This window comes from Mesoplodon bidens (genome assembly GCF_964165515.1).
Source record: "Mesoplodon bidens genome assembly, chromosome: 18".
In the NCBI taxonomy this organism is placed as follows: domain Eukaryota; kingdom Metazoa; phylum Chordata; class Mammalia; order Artiodactyla; family Ziphiidae; genus Mesoplodon; species Mesoplodon bidens.
This window is the reverse complement of record NC_138175.1, coordinates 32,731,369-32,756,402: the sequence shown is the minus strand read 5'-3', so window position 1 is coordinate 32,756,402 and position 25,034 is coordinate 32,731,369. Positions and strand designations below refer to the sequence as shown.

Genomic DNA, 25,034 nt, shown 5'->3' with positions numbered 1-25,034 from the left:
GCCTAACACACCTAACACCTCTGGGCTTTCAGCTGTGAATCAAAGTATTCCCTTTTTCACTTACCCCAGTTTGAATTTGATTCCACCACTTGCAAACAAGACAACCATGGCTAATATGGCCCCTTCTTCATCATTCTAATTCTGTTCATCCTTAAAGCTTTAGTTCAAGTACAGTGCCATCTCCTCTAAGAATTCTCCTCCATCCGTTCTAAGCTTCACTTTTCTCTCTTCTGAACGCATAGCACCCAACCCAGAAACAGTTTCAGCTACTTATGGCCTATTGTGCCTTTTATTTAAAAATGAGTTGTTGTTGTGTTTTGTTTTGTTTTATTGCGGTACGCGGGCCTCTCACTGTTGTGGCCTCTCCCATTGTGGAGCTCAGGCTCCGGACGCGTAGGCTGAGTGGCCATGGCTCACGGGCCCAGCCGCTCCGCGGCATGTGGGATCTTCCCAGACCGGGGCATGAACACGCGTCCCCTGCATTGGCAGCATTGGCAGGCGGACTCTCTCTTCCCTGCGTCACCAGGGAAGCCCTAAAAAATGAGTTTTAACCCTAAGTAAAATATTGCAGGCAAAAGCCATGTTTCACTGAGCTTTTGTATGCATATCAAGACTTGAAATAGAGCTTAGCACATAGTAGAGACTCCCTAATTTACTAATTTACTGTATGACACTTTTTAAAATAAGCTAAAGATGCTTACTATGCGTAGGGTACTTGAGAAGGGACCAAGATATTATTGGACTTTTCAAATATAATGTGAGTTTCCTGCTATGACCCAAGAGGACACACCTGTTTCAATCTCAGAGGGAGGTCCTTGAAAATAGAGCCCCCAACCACAGCTGGCATCTATGTAAGTTGAAGAGACAAAGAAAAAAGATGAAGGCCAAAACATCCCTCTTATGAAATTAATGGAGACCAAGGTGGAAGATAAGCCATCAGGAATGACAGTCCCATGAGTTTACTAATCCTAAAGCCCATATCAGAAAGAGTTAACTATCTAGTCTTGGCAGCAATGGGCCAGAGGAGCTTCCCTTGGAGTGAAAGGAGAAGCGGAAAAATCATGCTCCCTGTGCACAGGTCACCCCCAAGAGGAATAAAGTCAGATTTGAGCCTACCATAGCCAGTTATTCCCTTCATATTTACAATCAAATATATCACTCTCCCTCCCCAAGGAAGGGATGGAGAGGAGAAAACCAGAGGTGCCACATCTGAAGCGTTCCCTCCACCTTGAAGGAAACATCAAGGGAAGGGAAGAAGCATTCCCAGCCCCCAAATGTGCTCCTAGCCACTTACCTTGCTCAAACCTTAGGGGCACGTGACTGATGGTTGCTAATGTCTCCTCTTATATTCCTAGTGGGTGAAAAAGGTTCTCTAAGTGATTTTGTGGAACTAGTCTAAGAGACCGGGTGATACCAATGAGGAGAAGTAGACACAGTGTCACTTCATAAGAAAAATTTCTCCTCTTTCATTATTTCCTGGCTTTTTCTCCTTCAGGGTTTGCTTTCTAAATCTTTCTTTTCCATGTTTTTGGGACTATGCTGAAGTGGAATTTTATGCTTCAAGAAGAGACTTGATGAATCATGGAAAGTGTAATTGACAAAGAATTGGCATGTTTTTCACTCTTCTTTTTTCTGCATCAGCTGAATAAGATTAGTGTCTTACATGGATTATTTTTTCAATAATAGGGAAGGCTATGTTGGCAACAAAAATTGCAAAACAGCAACATCATAAGCTTGCCTAACCATCCAGTGGAAGAGAATTTCAACTTGAAAAGCACTCTTGGTCCAGCAAACCAAGGACCTGAGTAACAATTACAACTGACATCATTAAACATTCACTTTTTTCCTTATGGAAAAATCAGATCCTCTAGGATTCTTAGAGGGAAAAGCAGAAACATTAGGGGAAGACCTTACATAAAAACCTTTCTGTAAAGCTTGGATGGCACACATGATTTTGTGAGACATCCAAGTCACATGTCATTAATCAGAAATGACAGTCTTTATTCACATATATTTGACTGAAGCTGCATAATTTTAGACTCTAATAGGTCTAGATAAATGACCCTAAGTATTGTACTTTTTCAAATTGACAGTGATTGATGATAGAGGAAAAAAATAAATGCTGAAAAGGAACCCTGAAGTAAACATTGAAAATCAGTTACACTACTTTGGGGGAAAAAAGTTTGGGGATATTCTTCATGACTTTTCCTCTTTCTTAGCATCTCTACCTCTTTAATTTTCAATTTCATCATTTGTGCATTGCCAAATGATCCATATTACAACTCAGATCTCAATGAAATACTGTGACTGATTTAGATATATTTGTTGAAATAGGAAGGAAAGATAATGACTAATAAAAATTCATCCACTCAACAAATATTTCCTGGGACTATTCTATATAGTAGGTATTCAGAAGTCACTGAGAAGGATACAGTTTTAGTTCTTTGGGAGCTCACATTTTAGTGGAGAGAGACAGGGAATATCCAAGTAAACAAATAAATAAATGAGATCATTTCAGAGTGCTAAGTTGCATAAAGAAAATAAAATAGGGCTTCCCTGGTGGCGCAGCGGTTGGGAGTCCGCCTGCCGAGGCAGGGGATGCGGGTTCGTGCCCCGGTCCGGGAGGATCCCACGTGCCGCGGAGCGGGTGGGCCCGTGGGCCATGGCCGCTGTGCCTGCGCGTCTGGAGCCTGTGCTCCGCGGCGGGAGAGGCCACAGCGGTGAGAGGCCCGCGTACCGCAAAAAAAATAAATAAATAAAATAAAAAAATAAAATAAAATAGAGTGATTTAACAGAAAGTGATGTGGGATTTTGACTGAATAGGAGCCAGGTTTTTCAAAGAGCATATTATGCAGAGGGAGTAGCAAGTGCAAAGGCCCTGAGGCACAAACAAGCTTAGTACTTGGGAAGACTAGAAAGGAAGCCAGCATGGCTCCTTTAGTGAGTAAGATGAGAATGGTAGTAACTCAGGATGGAGAGGTGGTCAGGGTTCAGATTATATAAAGCCTTTTAGATCATTATAAGGATTTGGGGTGTTAGGCTATGTGGGTTTTTAACAAAGTGGAAGGAAAACTCAATCCTATTAAAATAATATCTATAAACCATTGGACCTTTATGTGCAAGGCATTGTGCCACATAACACTACACTTCCATTATTGTATTACCTCCTTGCAAAGAAAGGGTTATCGTTGCCTTTTAAAGATAAGGAAATGAGCGCTGAGTAAGATCACAGAGCTAGTAAGTAATGAAGGCAAGATTCATGTTCAAACTTCAATCCATCTAGTTCCGGAGTCAAACACTACCTACTACCCCACACTGAGTCCCATCATCTGTATATTCTTATTTTCACAGAAATATTAAGGAACTAATAACACACATATACCATATTGTTGCCCTTAATTAATATATAAGAATGTTTATTGACAGTGGATAGAGTTCTCTTTATCCCCTAAAACTAGTTAATAATTATTTACATTAAACCTCCCCAGTTCAAATTACTCTATGGCTTCTGTCTCCTGACTGCACCCTGACTAATACCCATATCATTCATAGCCACATCCCCCATCCTGGCTGCAGTGTCATATTGTTCACTGGTGGAATAAAGGCTCTAAAAAGTAACAGTTCAATTTTGTTTAACTATAAATAACTTTCCCAGGTTTATTTGACCATGAGACCTTTTTAATAGCTGAATACTTGTTACTCAAGTACCTTAAAGTACACAGTATTCCACAATTCAGTTTCAGAAATGCTGCTTTGGGGACTCATCACTAATCTAATTAATGTTTCCTAAGAAGGTAAAAGTGCTCACAGCCTCCAAAGGTATTAATTTCAATTTAATACATTATTGAATATCTAAAATGTTCAGGATACAGAAAGCTTAACAATAAATGGAGATGGAAATGTGAAAGGTGAATGTGAAAAATGCCATAGAGAATTTTTGGTGGAAAAATAGAGGAGTGAGCAATTCATCTTGACTAGAGGAAATATCAGGAAAACATGCTTTTTGGAAGCAGGGATATGTGAATTCAATAATAGAGGATGAGCAGATTTTGACAGAGATGCATACAATGGATTGGGAAAGGGAAGGAAAAACGGACATATGAAACAGGATGAAAAGACGTATAAGCATTAGTCAGGACTCTTACGCTACAAATGACAAAACCCAACTCAGTGGCTTCAGGAGAAAGGGGAATTTATTGGCATGAAGACTTGAGAAGTCCAATCTATGATGCAGGCACCTGGATCCAGAGACCTACATCATGTCACCAGACTCAGGTTGACTCTCCCATCTCTTGGCTTTACTTTCCTTGGCTGGACATCATTTTCACCCCTGGAGTGTCTCTCCTAGAGTTAGCTGCAATAAACTTATGATTGTTCCTGAGCAACCTGAGTTAACAAAGAGATTTTTCCAACCCTAGAGATCTAGACTGTGACTGAGTCACATGCTCATCTCTAAATCTAACCCTGTGACCAGTAAGTAACATGTGATGCTCTGTTTGGCCAGGCCTGCTTCACATGTCCATCTTTGGGGCAAGAATGGAGTCACTGGGGCTTCCCTGGTGGCGCAGTGGTTGAGAGTCCGCCTGCCAACGCAGGGGACGTGAGTTCGTGCCCCAGTCTGGGAAGATCCCACATGCCGCGGAGCGGCTAGGCCCGTGAGCCATGGCCGCTGAGCCTGCGCGTCCGGAGCCTGTGCTCCGCAGCGGGAGAGGCCACAGCAGTGAGAGGCCCGCGTACCGCAAAAAAAAAAAAAAAAGAATGGAGTCACTGACACCCATACCACATAGAAAAGGGAAAACCAGGATTCAGTTACCAAAAGAAGAGGAATAGCTACTAAGCAAGCAAAAAACCTTACAGACTGTATTTCACTACAAATATAGGAAAGAATAGATGAAATGAGGCTAAATTTGATATTGAGGTTGATGACCCCAAAATTAAGGTGAGTCTTGTCCATACGTGAAATCATGATTTAACACGTGAAAAATAGAAAAGTCATAATTCACTCTAAGGCACACATCAACTTTCTCAAACTACCAACAAAACTGGGTGTGGGAGGTGGTAGAATCCATAAACGTAGATTAAAGACAGTTTCATGATAGCAGAAGAGACATCGAGATTTGAAGCTTTTCAGAAGTCATGGGGTTAATTCCACTCTGGTATTTTTTTGAGCAACTTTGACTGATGACGCTTTTTTTTTTTTTTTTTTTTGAGGTATGTGGGCCTCTCACTGCTGTGGCCTCTCCCGCTGCGGAGCACAGGCTCCGGACGCGCAGGCTCAGCGGCCATGGCTCACGGGCCCAGCCGCTCCGCGGCATGTGGGATCTTCCTGGACCGGGGCACGACCCCATGTCCCCTGCATCGGCAGGCGGACTCCCAACCACTGCGCCAGCAGGGAAGCCCTGATGACACTTTTATGGGGAGGATGATAGGGACTAAAAGTAGGACAAGATGATACTGCTTCCTGACAGTGGGTTCATAAAGCTGATATTAGATATTCAGGTGCAATACAAAAATAAGGACAGCAAATATTGCCCCATTTGAATGTTCTTTCTCAATTCCTCATTACCCAGGAGCCTTAATATTAGATTAACAAACTAAAGCTGCCACAATGCTGATGGGCCCTGGTGAGGAACTGCTAACAAGATGTGAACACGCTTAATAAAATGACCAACTCTTGCTGGTATAGAGCCAACTAATTACCTGCCACATAGCCAGGCTGTGCTCTCCTGGCTGGAATTGATAGCAGGCTGTCATTGTGAGAGGGGACAAAAAGGCAGTTCAGTGTTGAGGAATAAGAAGAAAGGGTTGATATATTGCAGTGGACACTGTTACTTTATATCAAATTATCTCGGTTTGCCAAGAGTCACACTGTCAGGCAAGTCCAAACTAGTATTTTTTAGGGAAATCTAGAGTGACTTAGAATCCCATCCACATACCAAATATTGGAGAGGGGGTGATGAAAGCTACTTTAAAGTTTGGCTTTCAGGAACAGAGAAAAGAGAAAGTATACTAGTGTTGTAGAACTCAATTCAAGAAACATATCTTGGGCTTCCCTGGTGGCGCAGTGGTTGAGAGTCCGCCTGCCGATGCAGGGAACACGGGTTCGTGCCCCTATCCCGGAAGATCCCACATGCCGCGCAGCGGCTGGGCCCGCGAGCCATGGCCGTGGAGCCTGTGTGTCTGGAGCCTGTGCTCCGCAACGGGAGAGGCCACAGCAGTGAGAGGCCCGCGTACAGCAAAAAAAAAAAAAAAAAAGAAACATATCTTTTTGCAGATATTCTGTACTCTGGGATCCTAAAATATGCATACATTCCATTCCTGGTATAAAGCGATTCCTTCTTACAAAAATAATGTCCATTTGGGAAACCTCTGCTTGTTGCATTGCTATTAATTTGAAGCTCCCTGAGTTGCAAATCTTCTAGTGTTTAAGACTGAAGTTTAGCTAGAGATTTCTGGTTAAGTAAAAAAAAAAACTAGCCACGTAACATGACCACTAGAGTTTATCCTTTGGCAAGAACATCCATGTGCATTTAGTAGACTCACCTCACTTAAGTAGGCATAAGCTACCGCCCAGTGCCTAGGAATTAAGAAACTGAATGAAAACAGAACTCACCGACTATGTGCTCAAGTCAAGGCATTTGGCCTGCTGGCCTTTCTTGACCCAGCTGTCACACAGGGGATCATGGTGCTTTTTTTCAGCCACATGTTTATCTCATACATCAATGTTACATCCAAAGATGAACGTTCATTCTCACACAAAGGGGATATTGACCAAGAGAGCCTGGGGCATTGGCAACTTTTCTGAAAATAAAATGATAGGAAGCAAAATAAGGCAGCAGATGCGTAATAATAGTTCACATAGGTCTGCAAAACAATAGCTACAGTTTGTTCATTTGCTTAAAGGGTCAAAGTCCCTCATTTACCATGTTTTTCTCCTTTCTAGGGCAAATGAATGGAGGGCATACTATAGGACGGAATCTTCTTTAACCAGCTAGTGGGTTTACTCCATTAACCCATCTACTTCATATTCATCGGTAACGTCTTTCCTCCTCTAACTTCAGCATATAATACCTTTTGGCTGGTCCCTCAAGACACGGTATATTTCCATATTAGCAGCCTTTCATTGTAAGTAGTAAAAACTAACTCTGATCAATTAAAAGACAAAGGAGAATGCATTTGGCTTATTTATGGAATGAAGTGTTGAACATTCACAAGAATTTGGGAAGGAAGAACCAAGCCTACTATGTAGATCCCATAGAGGAACTTCCAAGACCTTCTCTTAACAAGTGTTTTCTAAATCAACGTGATGATAGGAATCACCTAAGATTCCTTGTTAAAACTATGATTCTTGGGTCCAATCTGGACCTACTATATCAGAATTTTTCAGGGAATAGCCTGAAATCTGCATACTTAACAGAAAAGACTAAGAAACACCGAAAAGTGGTAATATGAATTCCACTCCATTGGCCCTCTGGCTCTGTTCCAATTGGCAGTTCCAGGAAGGGATAATCTGATTGGCTCACCTGGGAACAGGTGTCCCTGATCCATCAGCTATAACCAGAAGGGCTGTGTTAGAGGACTCTGTCCTATGCATCAAGAGACAGTTCCACAGAAGGAGAAATCATGAACAGCAGGGAAACCACCACTAAGTCATTCAACCACCAATAAAATAAGCCAAAGTGTGTAGAAATTCATTATCAGGTCTTTACAATGCATCCAGAGTTCTGAAATATTATATCAACAATTTTTTAAAATTATGAAACATAACTGTGCTGGAAAGTTGGAGGAAATGTCCCATTTGCAAATCCAATCTGGATTAGGAGTTTGGATAGAGCAAGTGGAAAGAAATCAAAACATAGAGCCTTACAGTGACAAATGCAACATCGGGGACATCATTTATGTTATGTAGGTCCAACCCCTCTCCCCAATCCCCAGGCCCACACCCTGAAGTGTTCCCAAATAGGAATGCCTCCCTATTGCACTATATGGAAAGCATCAAGTCAGTGGACAAGCTTGGGACAGACCCACGCCCTACTCTTAGCTGGCTTTAGGGATGTTACCTTCCATGTCTTCTGCTCTTCCCCCAGGAGGCCCCACAAAGACTGATTTTGCCAATAATGGCAACTTTACAGTCTTCTTTGTCCACAAGGCCTTAGTCACAGTGAACATTCAATAGATGGCTTTGCTGCAGGCGTAATTTCAAATGCCAGAAAAGCATCTGACGATGTTGGATGTTTGGAGAGCTATTGTTTGGAAGATTAAGTGCTGTCCCATGTTCAATCATTTATTCGACAGCCAAACAGGGAACCTAATGGGAGGAGGCAAGTGAGGCCTGGATGTTTCAGTGGATGTTGCAGGGAAGAATTTCTCTCCTTATTTTATATGTAAAGCCAAGGACAGGGAATCTGAACAATCAGCAGGTTACCTGGCCTCACTTTGAGGGACAGACTACTGGAATAGACTCTAGGCAAAGTCCTCGCTTAAAAGGCAGGCTGAAGGCACATTCCCAAAGCCAGAAAACTAATTTTGGCACACAGCAAAAGCAAGTGTACACTTTCCCTGGACTCCTGCTAGATGCATTGTATCAGCCAACTCTCTGAGAAGAATTTCCTTTGCAGAAAGTATTTTACGTGCACTGTTCATGCCATCCAGTGTGCACTCTGTCCTTCTGGCAACAGTACTCTGGTTTTCATAGGGGAACTTTCTCTCCCTGTTCTCAGTCCATGTATTGATACTTCTAGGGGAGGTGAATCTATCCACTCCAGGGATGAACAGGTGACTTGAGCTTAACCATTCAGAGCAGGACATTGCAGTAGTCCACAGTGATTGGTTTATGCTCGGGCACGAGACCCAATCAGAACCAAATTAACGCAGTGAGATTTTCCTGGGCTGGTGAGAGAGTACATCCTTTGTTCCATTGAGAATGCCAGCAGTAAGGATATCGTGAGCTGGTACTTCCAAGGGTCAGTGAGTGGAACCTGAGGATGCAGATGGCACAGTAGACAGCAGAGCAAAGGCACAGAGAAAATGAGCCCTGACTAGTCTATGACTTGCTTGTGCTCTTGGCACCAGCTGAGCCTGAAGTCAGTCCTGTCCCTGGACTTTTCATTTACTCAAGCAAATAAATTCCCTTATTTTCCCTTGGCCAGTTTGATTTTGGGTTTCTAGCTCTTGCAACTGAGAGTCCTAATTAAAACAGGAATGAAGAGAATAATGCACTTTGTCAATCCTGTTTCTTTAAAAACTATCTATTGAAAAACAAAAAACTATCTATTGAGCACCTGTTCTGGGCTTCTAAAGAAGTAGAAGGCATCGTCCTTCCACCAAAATTTGCTTTGTCCCTGAAAGAAAAGACAATGTTCATGCGTGCACAAGGTATGGGGTCACTTCTACTTAAAGCAATGAAGAGGGTCAGTATATCAAATGATATACCAAGGGGTTGAGGTGCTACAAAGAGAAGGATCAACATGGAAGGTAAAAGGAGGTTTTCTTGGAAGTGAGATAAGCTGGGTTTCTTCCCCCTTATGGACCTGGCGGAAAGGGCCTAAGTTTGACATAGCATTAAGTGTTTTGCTCAACTCTGTAATCCTCTTTGGTGCCACTGAGAAATCTAACGAATTCAGCTTCCCCTTCTCAGGTGCTCTTTGGTAAGTTGGATTTGGAGAACTATTCCAATGCTCCAGAGGCTAGTTCAGATCAGCTGAAATCATCTCGTCATCCCTCTGCAATAACTGTTAGGGAATGAACTATTCTTAAATGTCTTACTATTGATTTCTCATGAAATTATCTAGAAATCAGTCAACCAACATCTTTAAGGATTTTTTGTGGACCTAGCACTTTCCTTGGTGGTGAGGGAATACAAATGGTCATGTGTAAGACATGGACCGTGTAGTCCCTGCGACGTAAAATCACTGGTGACCTACACAACAAATTAAAAGAATCTTTAGGTGCTTATTTGGTATTTCTAAAGAGCAGAGGTTGGTTCAAGGAGAGGGAGGTCAAAATGTAAGCTCCCTAAAGACAGGGTTTGCATCTTAGGCAAGTTATTCCCACTAAGTACAATACATGGCCTTACAGAAGGCACACTCAGTGGATGGATGTGGATTGAACAAGGTTTATTGAAGGTGTGCTGAGAGTAATATTTGGAAGATACAAGCCAGGACGATGGGAAACGCTCCACTTCTACTTGTGAGAGTCCGTCATATGGGAAAATACGCTAGATTGTCATTGAAAGACTGATTGGCTTGGCTGAACTCCAAAGCATTCTGTACATTCACAAGTGAGGGAAAGATGGTTTATGAGATGCTAAGTTTCTCCATATTGGACTCCAAAAGCATTTCTTCTTTCTAACCTTTAACTTTGCCCTTCTCATTAAAGATCAGAAATAGGGCAAAGATTGGAAAATTAACTGGGACATAATTGCCTCAGGTAAAGGAAGTCAGACGTCTTAAAGGACAAGTGAGTTCTCCTGCTGTGGGAATTTCCCTGGGTCACCTTACACTCACGTACTGTATTCTAGCCAATACCTGAATTACCATTACCCTTTCACAGTAAATCATCCTAGCATATTTTGGAATGTCCCTCATTGTCCAGGAGTGGTTGGGTAAGTGAGAATATGTGTGTTCAGCCTACCTTTCTATGTGTCCAACATTCTGTTACAGCCCTCACCAAACTGTTTTATAATTACTTTCATCTATAATTGCCTAGATCTCCTTGCTTCTGCCCTTGCTGCCCTATAGTGTATTCTCAACCCAGAGTGATCTGTTTCAAACATAAGTCAGATTGTGTCATTCTACTGTTCAAAATTCTCACCCCCTTTTCCACTCAGAGGAAAAACCCAAGTCCTAATAATGGCCTAGAAGATCCTATACCAGTTATTCTCAGGGGAATAGGAAATTAACAAAACCTAGGGAGGCTTAAAATAAACAAATAAAAACAACATCTAAGCTGTACCCCAAACCACTTACACCAATCACTGGAGCTGTTTTTTGTTTTTAAAGGTTCCCCAGGTGGTTTATTTTTTTGTTATTATTACGGTGAATTTTGAACATACACAAAATTAGAAAGAAAGTATACTGACATCCACAACTCAGCTCCCACATCTCGCAACCCATGGGCAAATGTGTTCTTTCCCCATCCACATCCACATCCCCCATCTTGCATTATTGTTTTTATTTTTTATTTTTTTTGCGTTATGTGGGCCTCTCACTGTTGTGGCCTCTCCCCTTGCGGAGCACAGGCTCCAGACGCGCAGGCTCAGCGGCCATGGCTCACGGGCCCAGCCGCGTCCGCGGCATGTGGGATCTTCCCGGACCAGGGCACGAACCTGTGTCCCCTGCATCGGCAGGCAGACTCTCAACCACTGCGCCACCAGGGAAGCCCCATCTTGCATTATTATGGAGCAAATCCTAGACATCATCTCATTCTATCTATAAATATTTCAGTAAGTAGCATGAAAAGCCAAGGACTCATTTTTTTCCAACATAAGCACAATATCATGATCACACCTGATATTGTGTGATCCGGAAAGAAATGAACAGCCATTGTGATCCACTGTAAGGACTGAGGACCACCACCCTACACGGCCTGACTCCCTGCTTCCCACTTGGAGTTCATCTGCTTTCTTCCACACTCATTCCCCTGCAGCCACACTGGACGCCTTGCAGCATCCGAAACACACCAACTGTCTAGAGCCCTTGCACTTGCCATTCTCCCTGCCTGGATGCTTTTCCCCCAGATGGACATCCATTTTTTCCCTTGCCCGTCATCACTCTCTCTGTGAGGCTTTCTTTGACTCTATTCATGACTGCAGTCCATCCTCTGCTCATCCCTTGATACCCTCCCTATCTCCCTTCCCTGCTTCTCTTCATCCACTGCATTTGATACCCAAATTCTTATTGAATTAATAAAACCATATCCCCAGCACAATATAATTCCATGAGAGAAGTCACCATGTAAGTATTTGCTGAACAAATGCACGAGTGAATGACTCAATTGGGTAATATTATGCCTACCTGTGAACCAATGAGATGGTGGGATAAAAGGTAAGAAGTAAAATAAATACTCTATTTCATAGAGATTAGAGAAAACCCATCCAATTTGTAAACATGAAAAGGTAAGACTGATTAATAGGTAACGCATTCACAGAGAGCTATTAATGGAAGGTAGGGTGTTGGAAATAAAATCCTAAGCTATGGGGTTAACATCAGAAAGGACAGCTGTTCTCTTTTATTAACAGTCCCTTGGGCTGCTTGTACCAGAGAACTTAGCCAGGTTGGAAATAAGGGACACCACACAAGACAATCATAAAGAAACAGTTGGGACTTCCCTGGCTGTCCAGTGGTTAAGACTCCACGCTTCCACTGCAGGGATCACGAGTTTGATCCATGGTCAGGGAACCCAGATCCCGCATGCCGTGCAGCCAAAAAAAAAAAAAAAACCAGAAAACAGTTGTGATATATTGATCAAGCTTAGCAGTACATATGCACGTGTTGTTATACGTTCTACATAGAAATAAATGGAGTGTGCAAGACCAGGTCCAAGTAGGCAAAACCCCAGCATCCTTGCTCACTAAGCATTCATATTCTCTTTTGCAGGAGAACCTGATCTCAGGGCTCATTGTACAGGCTGCTGCTCTCATGGAATCAGGAGCATTCCTGGTCATCTGCCAGGTGTAGGAAACAGCAAGACGGTTGAGAATTTCTGAAAGGCTGGGGCTGCACACAGGCATAATACGGTACTAAAGCCATACTTCAATACCTTCCTCTTCTAGGGCCAAGGAGGACGATTGGAAGCAGTCCCTTTGGAAACTGTACTTAAAACAGGTTGTTTCAATCCAGACTTGGAACATTAAGTATTGGCTGCCGATATAACAAGAGAGGTAACCCTTACTCTCCCTGGCTGCTAAGGCACAGACATCATGCTTGTTGGTACCTGGTGGATAAATATTCAAGGGCACCATCATTAGGGCAACAGGTGGTGGACGTGCACGAATAACGGTCTCCCGCCTGGCACCCACTCCTCTGCCTTAGGAATCATGGAAACTAGAGAGGTGTCCAGACAGGAAAGATGCTTTTCACTTCTCAATGATAACACGGTGCACCTTGGAAACCTGTGATCCTACTGTAATAAAGACTCCAGTCATCAAAGCGTAGCAGTTACCTTTGAGAGTCTCAGGCAAAAATTCAGCAGTGGCTGCCCACCCATGAGTCAGAGAGAGGGGCAACAGGAGACCTGTATTCATTTCCATGCCCAATACACATGTGTTGGAAAACAAGTCTCTCACCAAAGTCTTTTGTTCTGTAATTTACTTTCCATGCTCTACTGCAAGAAGAGCCGCCGAGTTCTTCGTAAATGCAGGCCTGCTTTGTAAATGCAGTTAAGAGGAAATGAAGTTTCTCTTAAAACCCTAATGAATTTTCTTTTTGGTTGCTTTGCTTAGGGGTGATAGGGACCTAGGCTCATCATTTTTTTTTCGTTTTAGAAGACATGGGTCTTTATGTATATAATGATGGGATGTCTGTAGATTCACTAATTCCATCCAGAAACATTAAAATAAGCATTGGGCTGATGTGCAATGGCCACAATTTGGTCCAACAGAACTTTCTTTTGCTGGTTTGGAGAAAGCTGAAGAAATGAGTACTTTCCACGGAATAGACCCATTTTTTTTTCTCTTCTTTTACCTGCTAAAATAGTTATTTTCGTCCACCCATTCATCTGGGTGGCCTAATGCAGTAAGCTCCTGAAGCCCCGTGGGTGACTAGAAAGTGAACCTACTGCTGGAGGTGAGTTAGGGTAAGTGGGTCTCCCAAGGATGCAAAAAAGAGAACCTGGCCTTTTATGTTTGCAATTTTGCCAAACCTTGTATAAGTTTGTAAACATCATAAAATATGTTACAATGTTTATAGCATATGTCTCTTATTGTTAAGAACTATTGTGAAAGTAGGAGCAGAGTCTACTTCTTAAAATATTTTTTATATAATAGTTATGGCATCCAATTATACAATAGTAATTGTGAATAATTATACCAAACCCCAGTCTGTTTTATGACTACTTCTCACGCTGAGCTCGTATACTCTATATAAACACCATCTGTATCAAACATAAAACTCTTAGTTGTTCTAAGAACACAGGCTTACAAAACATAGCTTATTAGTTCTGGAGCCAAGTAGTTTCATGGCTATTGCCCGGGCGCCCACAAACCCCATGAATCCAATGATCTCCTTCTTCTCGGGCTCCATTTTGTTTTTTTGACTCAGAGCTTAGTTACCTGTGTGCTCAGGATCTTTGTGGGGATCGTGGCCCACGTGCCCAGACCACTGACATGCTCCCGCAGAGGTTTTGCTTATCATTGAATGCACTTACTTTGCTCTGCAGAGTTCTGTTCATTTTCTGTATATGAGGTGGTGATTTAAGCACTTGAAGTTGGTCAAGAGCAGTGCTTCCTGAATTTCTCTTGGTCAAGTGGTATCGAGGTCTTTGGGTGCCAGACTGTTCCTCCAGAAATCTCCAAATGAAGCTTTCCCCTGAAGATGCTCCTCACTATGTAAAAACTTTTTAACAATGAAAGGGAAGAGCAACTTGAAAAAACCCGACTCTGGGCTCTGAACAGTTTTTGGTTCAAGAATTTAAACCGTAAGATCCAGCAATCCCACTCGTGGACATATATCTGGAGAAAATTATAATTCAAAAAGATACTTGTACCCCGGTGTTCATTGCTGCACTGTTTACAATAGCCAAGACATGGAAACAACCTAAATGTCCATTGACAGATGAATGGATAAACAAGATGTGGTATATATACACAATGGAATATTACTCAGCCATAAAAAAGAATGAAATAATGCCATTTGCAGCAACATGGATGGACCTAGAGAGTGTCATACTGAGTGAAGTAAGTCAGACAGAGAAAGACAAATATCATATCACTTATATGTGGGATCTAAAAAAGTGGTACAAATGAAATTATTTACAAAACAGAAATAGAGTCACAGATGTAGAAAACAAACCTATGGTTGCCAGATGTAGAAGGAGGGGGAGGGATAAATTGGGAGATTGGAACTGACATATACACACTACTATATATAAAATAGATAACTAATAAGGAGCTACTGTATAGCACAGGGAACTCTACTCAATACTCTGTAATGACCTCTATGGGAAAAGAAACTAAAAAAGAAAGTGGATATAAGTATAACTGATTCACTTTGCTGTATACCTGAAACTAATACAACATTGTAAATCAACTATACTCCAGTATAAAATAAAAATTAAAAAATTTTAAACCTCTTGTAAATCAAGTATACTTCAATAAAAAAATTAAAGAAAAAAAAGAATTTAAACCTCTATAGACAATTACCTAGCCACCTCAAGAATCTGACCTTCATATTTTGTCCAAAATATGAACAATGTACATATTTTGTCCCCAATGGACAAATAAGTTGTTATTTGTCAATAAACAAACTTCAGACATGACCAACAAATAAACAGAAATTTCTTCACAGTAATTAAGCCCAATCCCAAAAAGATCATTTGTTCCCACACTAAAAAGTCATTCTGCTTTGACTGGTAACTTGTGTCCAGCAGTTAAATGAGCCCCAGATACACATTTCTGGGCTCTTGAAGATCTAGAAGCAAATATTATTGCCACCTTTTAAACATATTAACGTCTTGCAAATTTTCCCTGATAGAAAGTCCTGATCTTCTTGCTAAAATTTTAGAATTTGTGCTTCAAGAAAATGTAATCATTTTTTGGTAAGAAGTTTTCTCCAATTAGCATAAACAATGATGATTTTATTCTCTACATGCAAAAGGATAGTGCATTTCCCCCATGGAATTAGGTTCTGCTTTGGAAAGAACTGTAGTTGTACTCACATTCCTTGGCCAAAATATTCTGAATATCATTAAAAAGTTCCATGCTAGCTAGGGCTTCCCTGGTGGCACAGTGGTTGAGAATCCGCCTGCCGATGCAGGGGATACGGGTTCATGCCCCGGTCCGGGAAGATCCCACATGCTGCGGAGTGGCTGGGCCCGTGAGCCATGGCCGCTGAGCCTGCGCGTCCGGAGCCTGTGCTCTGCAATGGGAGAGGCCACAGCAGTGAGAGGCCCACGTACAGCAAAAAAAAAAAAAAAAAGGTCCATGCTAGTTATGCCAGCCTTCGGACACAATGTATGAAAATGGTGCAAGTCCTTCCAGGTAACTGTCCAAACGGCCAAAGATGGATATCTTAATTTGGCATCCAAAAAAGCACACAAGAGGTCAGACTGTATGTAGGTAATTTCCTCAGATGCTATTATTTGTCCCCTGGGATTCCACATACTCAATATGAATTACAGAGGAGAGGATTAAGAGTGGCCAGAAAGGGTGAGGGTGGAACAGCAGGACTGAATGATTTGGGCAAAGATCTTGTATCAGATTTGCAAATTACCAATGAAGACAGGTTTACAGCATGGCATCATTTTCGCTCATTGTGACAAACTGGAAATTAAGGCTCCCTCTGCATGTCAGAGGGATGACATTTAACAAGGAATGTTGCTTCTTAACACAGGGAGATCAGCTCGGTGCTTTGTGACCACCTAGAGGGGTGGGATAGGGAGGGTGGGAGGGAGGGAGACGCAAGAGGGAAGAGATATGGGAACATATGTATATGTATAACTGATTCACTTTGTTATAAAGCAGAAACTAACACACCATTGTAAAGCAGTTATACTCCAATAAAGATGTTAAAAAAAAAAAAAAGAAGAAAGAAAAAAAAAACAAAAAAACAAGGAATGTTATCAAAAGACTCTTACTTGGTAACAATAGATCCTTGGAGGCAAGGCAGACTGACCAGAAAGAAAAAATAGGCCAAAAATCTGAAAATAAACTTAAGACCTGGATCTCAAAATAACCATGATCCTGTTGACTCTGTATAAGTCACTCAAACACCTTGTGAATGAAAGCCTCAAAATATTCGTTCACCAGAATGCTGGTGCCTGGTATTATGGATGAATATGTTAGAACGTCATTCATTTTTATTTAACCTTAGCAAGTGCTTGTTTTCAAGGTATCTTTAGAACTCTGTTCATCTAAAGTTAAGACAGTAATAAAATCTTGTGGACAGAGGACATGGGACTGGAGGTCCTTACTCCTATATTTCCTTTGACAAGTGGTGGCCTGTAGTAAAACACACCCTACTTAGCAAGGGGCCTTGGAAATGAAGAGGTAACTTAAGTAACAGGGCGCAGGGTAACTACCCATAATCCCTAGGGAGACGTGTTCCCTATCCTGTCATTGATTTCCCGTGTTCAATATTGATTCACCAGATTCCTTAAATAATGCGTAACAATGCACACCTACCTGGTGTTTACCCATCTCAATGTTCCCTGAAACCTGCTTTTTCCTCCATTTATAAACACATAGAGAAATATTATGCTTTGGCACTTTTGTGGCACCTCCAGCCCCAACGTTCGAAGCCCACTAGTCAAAGCTGTTTGCCCGAATGCAAAATAATTACAGAGAGATCTTGGTAGGGAAAACAATCAGACTGGAAGGTATTCACACTGAAAAAAGTGCCATGTGGCATTCTGCCCCATTGAGAACACGGGCTAGGGGGCATTCACTTTGGTTTACTGCCTGACTAGCCATGAGGAAAACATGGATTAATTATTCTCTTTGGCACTGTGATGGATTTCTGCCATCTATCTATCTATTATCTATTTATATTTATCTATCACCCATCTATTCACACACACATGTTTATTTACACATCCTACATACAAATATACGACAGTTATAAATACATGTCAAATATATATGCCATACTTATACAAATATCAGAAGGTAAATGAAATAACAGGTCTAGAAGGAGAAGATTTCCATTCCAGTTCTGACTGTGTCTCTTGTAAGCAAAGAGATACTGGAACAAGTCACAACCCTCTCTGCCTCAGTTTCCTTTTGTGACATGGGGTTCACTCCTGTCCTATCTAGAGAGGGAACTAAATGAGAGAATACACAGAAAACTGCTGTGAAAAGTACACAGTACTATATAAATGCTGGGGATATAATGAGATGTTTTACAAAAAAGCATTATTCCTCTGCTAAGAAGTGTACATCCACATTCACGTTTTCTATCTGTGAACGTTCTTCTTTGAAATTAAATTGAGACCATAACCAACATCCCTCCCAGTGCTGCCTGAGGTTTTACTCAAGCAAAAAGGCAAGGCCTTCTTTTTATCATTCATCGCATTTGAGTTCAAGCACCGAGAGGCACTTTTTAAAAGTGGTGAAAATAGCTTTCTTTTCACAGCAGAAACACAGAAAAGAATCTCCCTCTGGATGCTAATATAAGGATGAGGCTTATTCTGCAGTTGTCACCGAAGATGCCTGATTCGGATTTGTCGATGGTATGTTCCTGCACCAGGAAGTTGGGAGTGGTGTGAAAGCGCGCGTGAAGCCATCACTTTATTTATTTATGTGAATAATTAAAATATTGAGATACGTTTTCAAGTGGGAACCTTGTTCCATTTTTCATTTGGCTTTTAGTGCCAACCGGATACTTCCTTCTCAAAAGTGAGTTAAGATAAAATCCTTCATGCATTCAATCAACTCTGATCCTACTGTTCCTTACTCAGATACTTTCAGTGCTTTTTGAATTAAGCACAAGTCCCCGGCTGGGCGTACAAGAACTTCTACAAATCTAATCCCAAACCTCCTTTCTAGCACTTTCTCCTGCTCACCTAACCCCAAAGCACTGTGTGTCCAAGCTGCTATATTCTCTCTCTCTTTTGTTTTTTTGGCCTCACCGTGTGGCTTGCGGGACCTTAGTTTCCCAACAAGCCCCTGCAGTGGAAGCACAGAGTCCTAACCACTGGACTGCCAGGGAAGTCCCTATTTGCTATATTCTCTACTGCTGTTTTAATGGCGCCTGTGCTTTCAACCCAGGTGGCTCTTCTCCTGTTCCCTCTTGTCTGGAGATGCCTCCTTCTTCTACCAGGATAGGACTTCTATCTCGGCCTGGTGAAATTCTACCTAACCTTTAAGACACATCTTAAATGCCAGTAATCCCATGCAGCTTTTCCTAATACCCCTAACCAATTGCAATGTCTTCCCTTTCTAAATAAATTGTGGTTTTTCTCAGATTACCAAAAAAAAAAAAAAATAAATAAAGCCAAAAACACCACCACCACACGCACACACAACAACCCACATGCGTTCTATGTTGGCACACTGATCATCGACTACTGGGTGCTTTCCCTCACAACAATGAAAAAATAAAAGCTCCTAAAGTTAAGGATGGCTTTTATTTTACTTTTTTAACATGTATTATGAAAAATTGCAAACATATACAAAGTCAACAGAAGGCCCTCTTTATTTTTGCATCTCCTTCGGGACCTATCATAGTGTTTTGCATGTAGCAGAAGTAAATTTAAGTAATTAGGGCCTTAGGCAAATAGAGCTGTCGGTCTGCATATCTGGCTCCCTGTTTGCTGGATGGTTAAGCTTTTCCTTAGTAACACACCAGCACATACAACCCACACACCTGTAGGATCACAGTCAACATGGGTTAAACCCATTCACCAACTTTCAAAATTCAGGGAAAGTGCTTATTCTCAGGGTGATGTCGGAGAGTCAGCAAAGCGAACTGTGTCTGAGAGGATGAGGAGAAAAACTCATTAATATTAAGAACATTTTCTAAGAGGATTCTAATCTGGTTGTGTATCTGTGTGATTTTCCAGGTGACGCACATCTCTTGTAAGTGTGAAATATTTGACAGATATCCTACAAGTGTTAGGGCTCTCTCCACATATCAGAGTCTTAGCCTTTCTTTACCTTGCATTATTAACTGACACAAAATATCATTTTGAAGAATCCTCCCTCTTCCAAACCCTCAGCTCAGACCCTTAATTCTACTATTTGAGACAGACTTTTAAAGACATTTTGTGCCTACCTAGCCCATTAAATTTTGCTGTTACTGTGCGTGTGTGTGCGTGTGTTTGGGGGAGCAATGAAATCCTTCAAGCAAACCAGAATTCTAGAGTGATAGCTTACATGCCCATGCTGTGTCATCTCCAGTTCACTCAAACTGACTGTACACTTTGCTCTTCTGTGAGTGCATGGAAGATCAATAAATACGGGGAAACTCCAGCCCAGCTCCCCACTTTCCCATCCGATGCGAGTAGGTCTGAGGCGGATCATGCTCCTGTGACGTGTGTGCCGCAGCTCAGGCAGGCAGGTGGTGCGGACCCAGCTCCCCACTTTCGCATCCGATGCGAGTAGGTCTGAGGCGGATCATGCTCCTGCGATGTGTGTGCCACAGCTCAGGCAGGCAGGTGGTGCGGGGACACCACTCAAGCTTGGCCTATTCAATCCCGAGTCCTGTACCGCGCATTCATGCATAGCAAAACACCATCTGGTCCTATTTTGCCTTTAGCAATCACAGCTGACCAAGAACGATAATAACAGCTGTTGCAAAACAAAAGCCAGACAAAGGGGGTGGGGACGGGGGCGAAGGAAAGGTTAGATGGAAGTCCAGTGCTGAAAAATGCTCCATGAAGTGAGAAATGGGAAAGAAACCATTCAGATGTCTGAATGGACACAGCAGAGGACTGCTACTTAAACTTGAGATATTAATCCATCTGTCTAGAACGCTTTCAACCCTCCGTCGGTTGGTAATATATTGCAGAAATTATGCTGCACGAAGGCATTTAAGCTTCTGTTCTTTGAGTCGGGAGCTAATGACCCCGTGTCAGCTAAAAACGAAAACTCCTTATCTTCTTTCATCATAAGGCAGGACAGGTTAAGGCAAAAAAGAGAGTCTGTTTATAGCCAGAGTAATAAAATAGTGTGCACATGGCAGGGGAGAGAAAAGGTGTGTGGTGGAGGACCGGGTGCGGGGTGGGGGGGGGCCTCGTTAATGTCTGTGGACCACTTAAGAGGGAAAGCAGTTAGGCCGTTTAGGTGACCCGCTAATCAGATACCACACTGCTCATGCCTATTTTTCATTACCTTGATTCATTTCTGACCTGTAAAAGTACACCACGTACTTACTTATGGCTCAGAAATAGGAACCAGTCCTGTGTACAAAGTGAAATACAAGTTGACTCATAATGTGTTTTATCGGATCCTGAGAATAATATGGTAACAAGGTTGGGGAATTCTTTTCATGATTCCAGCTTTCTGACATTTTCAAGACATAGTTTTGCCTGGTGATTAATGCTTTAAACTGTAGTAATTAAGCTATTTTTTTTTTCTTGAAATTGACCATCAATGGCTTAGCAGTATTTAATCAGATGTGATAAAACCCAAGATTTATAAAAATCATTTAATAGATGATACAACACCTGCTTCTAACTGCAAACAGTTGAAAACAGACTTCATTTGCAATTCAGTCTTATCACTAGTGACATTTTTTTTCCCGAGCAATACTTCATGGTTTTTCAAAATGACAATTACAGAACTAATACACAATTACTGTCACATGTAGTTTAGCAATTAATTTTGAAGACATTTGTCTAAAGGTTTCACAACAGAATATAAAATGGTTCTTATTGTTATGTAATGTTAGTTTCAATCCACAGAAAATCTTTTACCATCAGCTCTGCTTCTGATGGGTTTGATGCAAGCAGCTTTCTTTGTGGAATACAATTGCTCCCTTGTAGATGCGATTAGGCATCATTCTTAGACTGTTTGAACACTGATACCTGTCAACTAATACATCTTATGAAAAGCTTCAATTTAGACATAAATTTTCCTACAGCCAGAAATCTATAAATTTATAATTAGAATCTCTTGCTGTTCAATATTTGTACATAATGCAGGGGATGAGAAGATTATGAAATATTGAAAGCTGAATTCATTATTCATAGCCCACAACATACAGTAAATATTCTTTGAAATACAACAACAACTTTGAGGAATCCATATTCCATTATTTTTTGAATGTCTTGCACACAGTAGCCATGGATACCACTACTCACACCCTAATTTTTTCCAGATTAGGATTCTGGTCAGGGTTGACACTTGCTGTTTTTAATTTTCATTTTATCATAAGCAGTTGAAGACTGTTGCCAGTGGTAATTTGCAATTTTTATCAAGACCTCTTCATTATAGCTTCTGACAGGACAGATGCTGTAATTAATCATGCAGGACAACTGGGGATAGTGGTCACACTGTTCTCAAAAAGGAGTCACTACAGAGCAGGAAAAGGGGGGAAGAAATGGGCACTGAAATAATTATTTTGGCTTAAGAATTAGCATTCACCATCTATTTTAACAGCAATAAAAACACAGTGCCAGCTAGTCCAAGCCCCACATAGAAGACAAGTGCTTTTCCCTCTATACTTACCTTGCCCTTGCATCTTAACAAAATGATAATCATAAAAAATTTCTAATGGTTCTATTTCTTTTTCTTTTTTGGCCGCACTGCGCAGCTTGCGGGATCTTAGTTCCCCGACCAGGGATTGAACCTGCGCCCTCGGCAGTGAAAGCGAGGAGTCCTAACCACTGGGCCGCCAGGGAATTCCACTAATGGTTCTATTTCTAACGGTTTATTTGTTTTTTTACAGGCTCTGGTTTGGGGCCATGCAATCCACATACTTGGCTATGAATCTCTTATTTCCAGTTGAAAATGGAAGGAGATGCTTGGGCTCAAACACAGGTTGGTATGGGACCTATTTCCCCCATCTTCTACATACTCAAGGAACCAAAAGTGAAATTTGACATATTTTATTTTGAAAAGTGAACAGTAGTTGCCTGGTTGTTGCATCAAAATACAGTCTGCAGTTTTTACTGAAATGTGTTTATTCTATAGCAAGATAAAAGCATTTTTGTTTTAGTTAAGCAAAATACAAACAACTTAATTGCTGCTATCATAACTCATAAAAAAGTATAAAACAGCATAAAAACACAATAAGCAACGTAGCAATGAATGGTTTATGTCACCAGTGTTTACGTTAAAGCCTCATTTATGAAAACTTTACAACACATGATATGAAAACTTACAACTTTGAAAGAAAATATTTACATTGATTATTCAGATGCGGTGCGCCTTTTAAATATTCTACCGGTATTACATCATAATAAAAACTCTTGCTCTTTTTTTTTTTAAATCTTAACTTTTGTAATAACTGTCTCCATTTAAGTGCATTTCCCTTTTAAAAATACAGTGTTTTTCATTTTCGAAACTTGTCACTCAAAACACAGAATATAATATTCACATTCTTTTCTTCTAATTGGAATGAATATAATGGGCTAACAGTGGTCATAGATATTGTTACAACATATACTATGGTTTGATTTGGAGAAGTCATGGGTAAAAAGTGAAAAGGAGTCAATAATTGAAACTAATCACTTGCATTTTTTTTTTTTTTCTGGAGAGATTTAAGGAAAAAAAATAAGAGCTTTGGCAAAAGTCTGTGATTTACATTATTTTTTTCATGACAAAAAAATGCCATCAACGATTGACATCATACAAATGTTTGTATGAAACTGGATTTTCGTATTTCAGGTAGTTACGACTGTGCTTTTTATTTTTAGGGCTTCGGAAGTTCCAATCGCCTTGAAGTGTGGTTTCTTCACTTCGGGAGAAATAAGGCCATTTGCTATGACTCAGAGAGGCCAGTTTATTATAATCATCAGTATGTCCCAGGATTCATTAAACGGTTTGATTCACATATTGTAGGTAGAGCCTGAATAAATAAAAAAAAGGCATCACATAAAAGAGCACAGCTTTTCTTGTTTAAAAACAAAGTGGTTTAGAGTCAGCTAGAAGATGATTCTCAGCTACACTGTAGTTCTTATTGCCTATCTAATAGACACTTGAGAGGACCGTGTGATCTTTTACACATTTCTGCATAACCAACACCGACTCACGAGTTGCAGCCACACATGGTTTACTCTCGGACGCCACTCTTCTCCAGATGCGCAAATCCGCCTGCCACGTGCGTCTTCAGAAAATACTGACCTGCGATAATACTTGAGTCTGTGTCTGAGACTGTATCTGTGACTGGTGCTGCTGAGAGGCTGGCTGGGGGCTCCCGATGGCGGGGATGGGGGATGTAATCTGGGAGGTGACAGGGGAGTGCTGCCGAGGAGAAGGTTGGGACTGATGCTGCATGTGCTGCAGCTGCTGCAGCTGGAGATGCTGCTGCAGCTGCTGCTGCAGCTGCTGTTGGTTGATTTGCTGCTGGAGGTGCTGCTGCTGCTGCAGGTGCTGCTGCATGTGGTGCTGAAAATGCTGCTGCTGCATCTGCTGCTGGATCTGCTGATGCATCTGGTGCTGCTGGAGCTGCTGCTGCTGCATCTGTTGCATCTGTTGTTGTTGTTGCTGCTGCTGCTGCTGCAGCTGCATCTGATGCTGCTGGGTCTGCACTGAAGGGCTCACTTGGGTGGAGGACGCCGAGCCCACCATGGAGCTGATCAGCGGAGCCCCAATGTTCGATGGCATGTTGGCTGCGATGGTGACCGAAGTGACAATCTGGTTCATGGGGAGTCTCATGGTTAAGGGTTTGGGAGCGATTGACCTAGGGAGCGATTGTTGGAGAGTCTGAGGGGAGGCCGACACTGTTCCGTGCTGAGACAGAGGAGGGTTGAGAAGGAGGGAGGAGGTCAAATTGGTGGACGCCAGGGTCTGCTGAACAGAACGAATGGTCTGGGCTTCTGCTGATTCGGCAGCAGCCTGCATTTTGGGGGAGAAGGTTGGGGTATTTTTAGTATTGTAAATTGATGACAAAAATGGCCACCATTATTCATGCTTCCCTGAACCCAAGCACTTTGTCATGTGACTTTAAAGCTCCTTTCAGAGGTGGAGTGGAACTCCCCACCCTTTGAATCTGGGCTGGCCTGGCACCTTTGCTCTGGTCAACAGAATGTGATGGAAGTGAGGCTGAATTCAAAGTCTGTTTGTCCGTGTCTCTCAGAACCTACCACCTCGTGATGACAGCCATGTGGCCCAGTTACCCACTCAAGAGCCAGCTCACTGCCAGCCAACTGCCACGTAGGTGTATGAGTCCAGCACCAACCCCCTGAGGCTGACTGTACACAGACGAGCAGGACTA

The 25,034-nt window shown here is 41.8% G+C and overlaps 1 protein-coding gene across 2 annotated transcripts in view; it reads right to left on the bottom strand.

Annotated features, from left to right (window-relative positions):
* Positions 1–23,926: 23,926 nt before the first annotated feature.
* The window catches only part of TOX3 (TOX high mobility group box family member 3), a gene marked incomplete at both ends in the record, with an annotated part of 105,085 nt that continues 103,977 nt past the window's right edge, over positions 23,927–25,034 (bottom strand). For both annotated transcript variants that reach the window (XM_081216832.1, XM_081216833.1), the window contains one exon: positions 23,927–24,655. In XM_081216832.1, coding sequence (XP_081072958.1) covers positions 23,927–24,655 — 729 coding nt within the window. The remainder of the gene's footprint in view (positions 24,656–25,034) is intronic.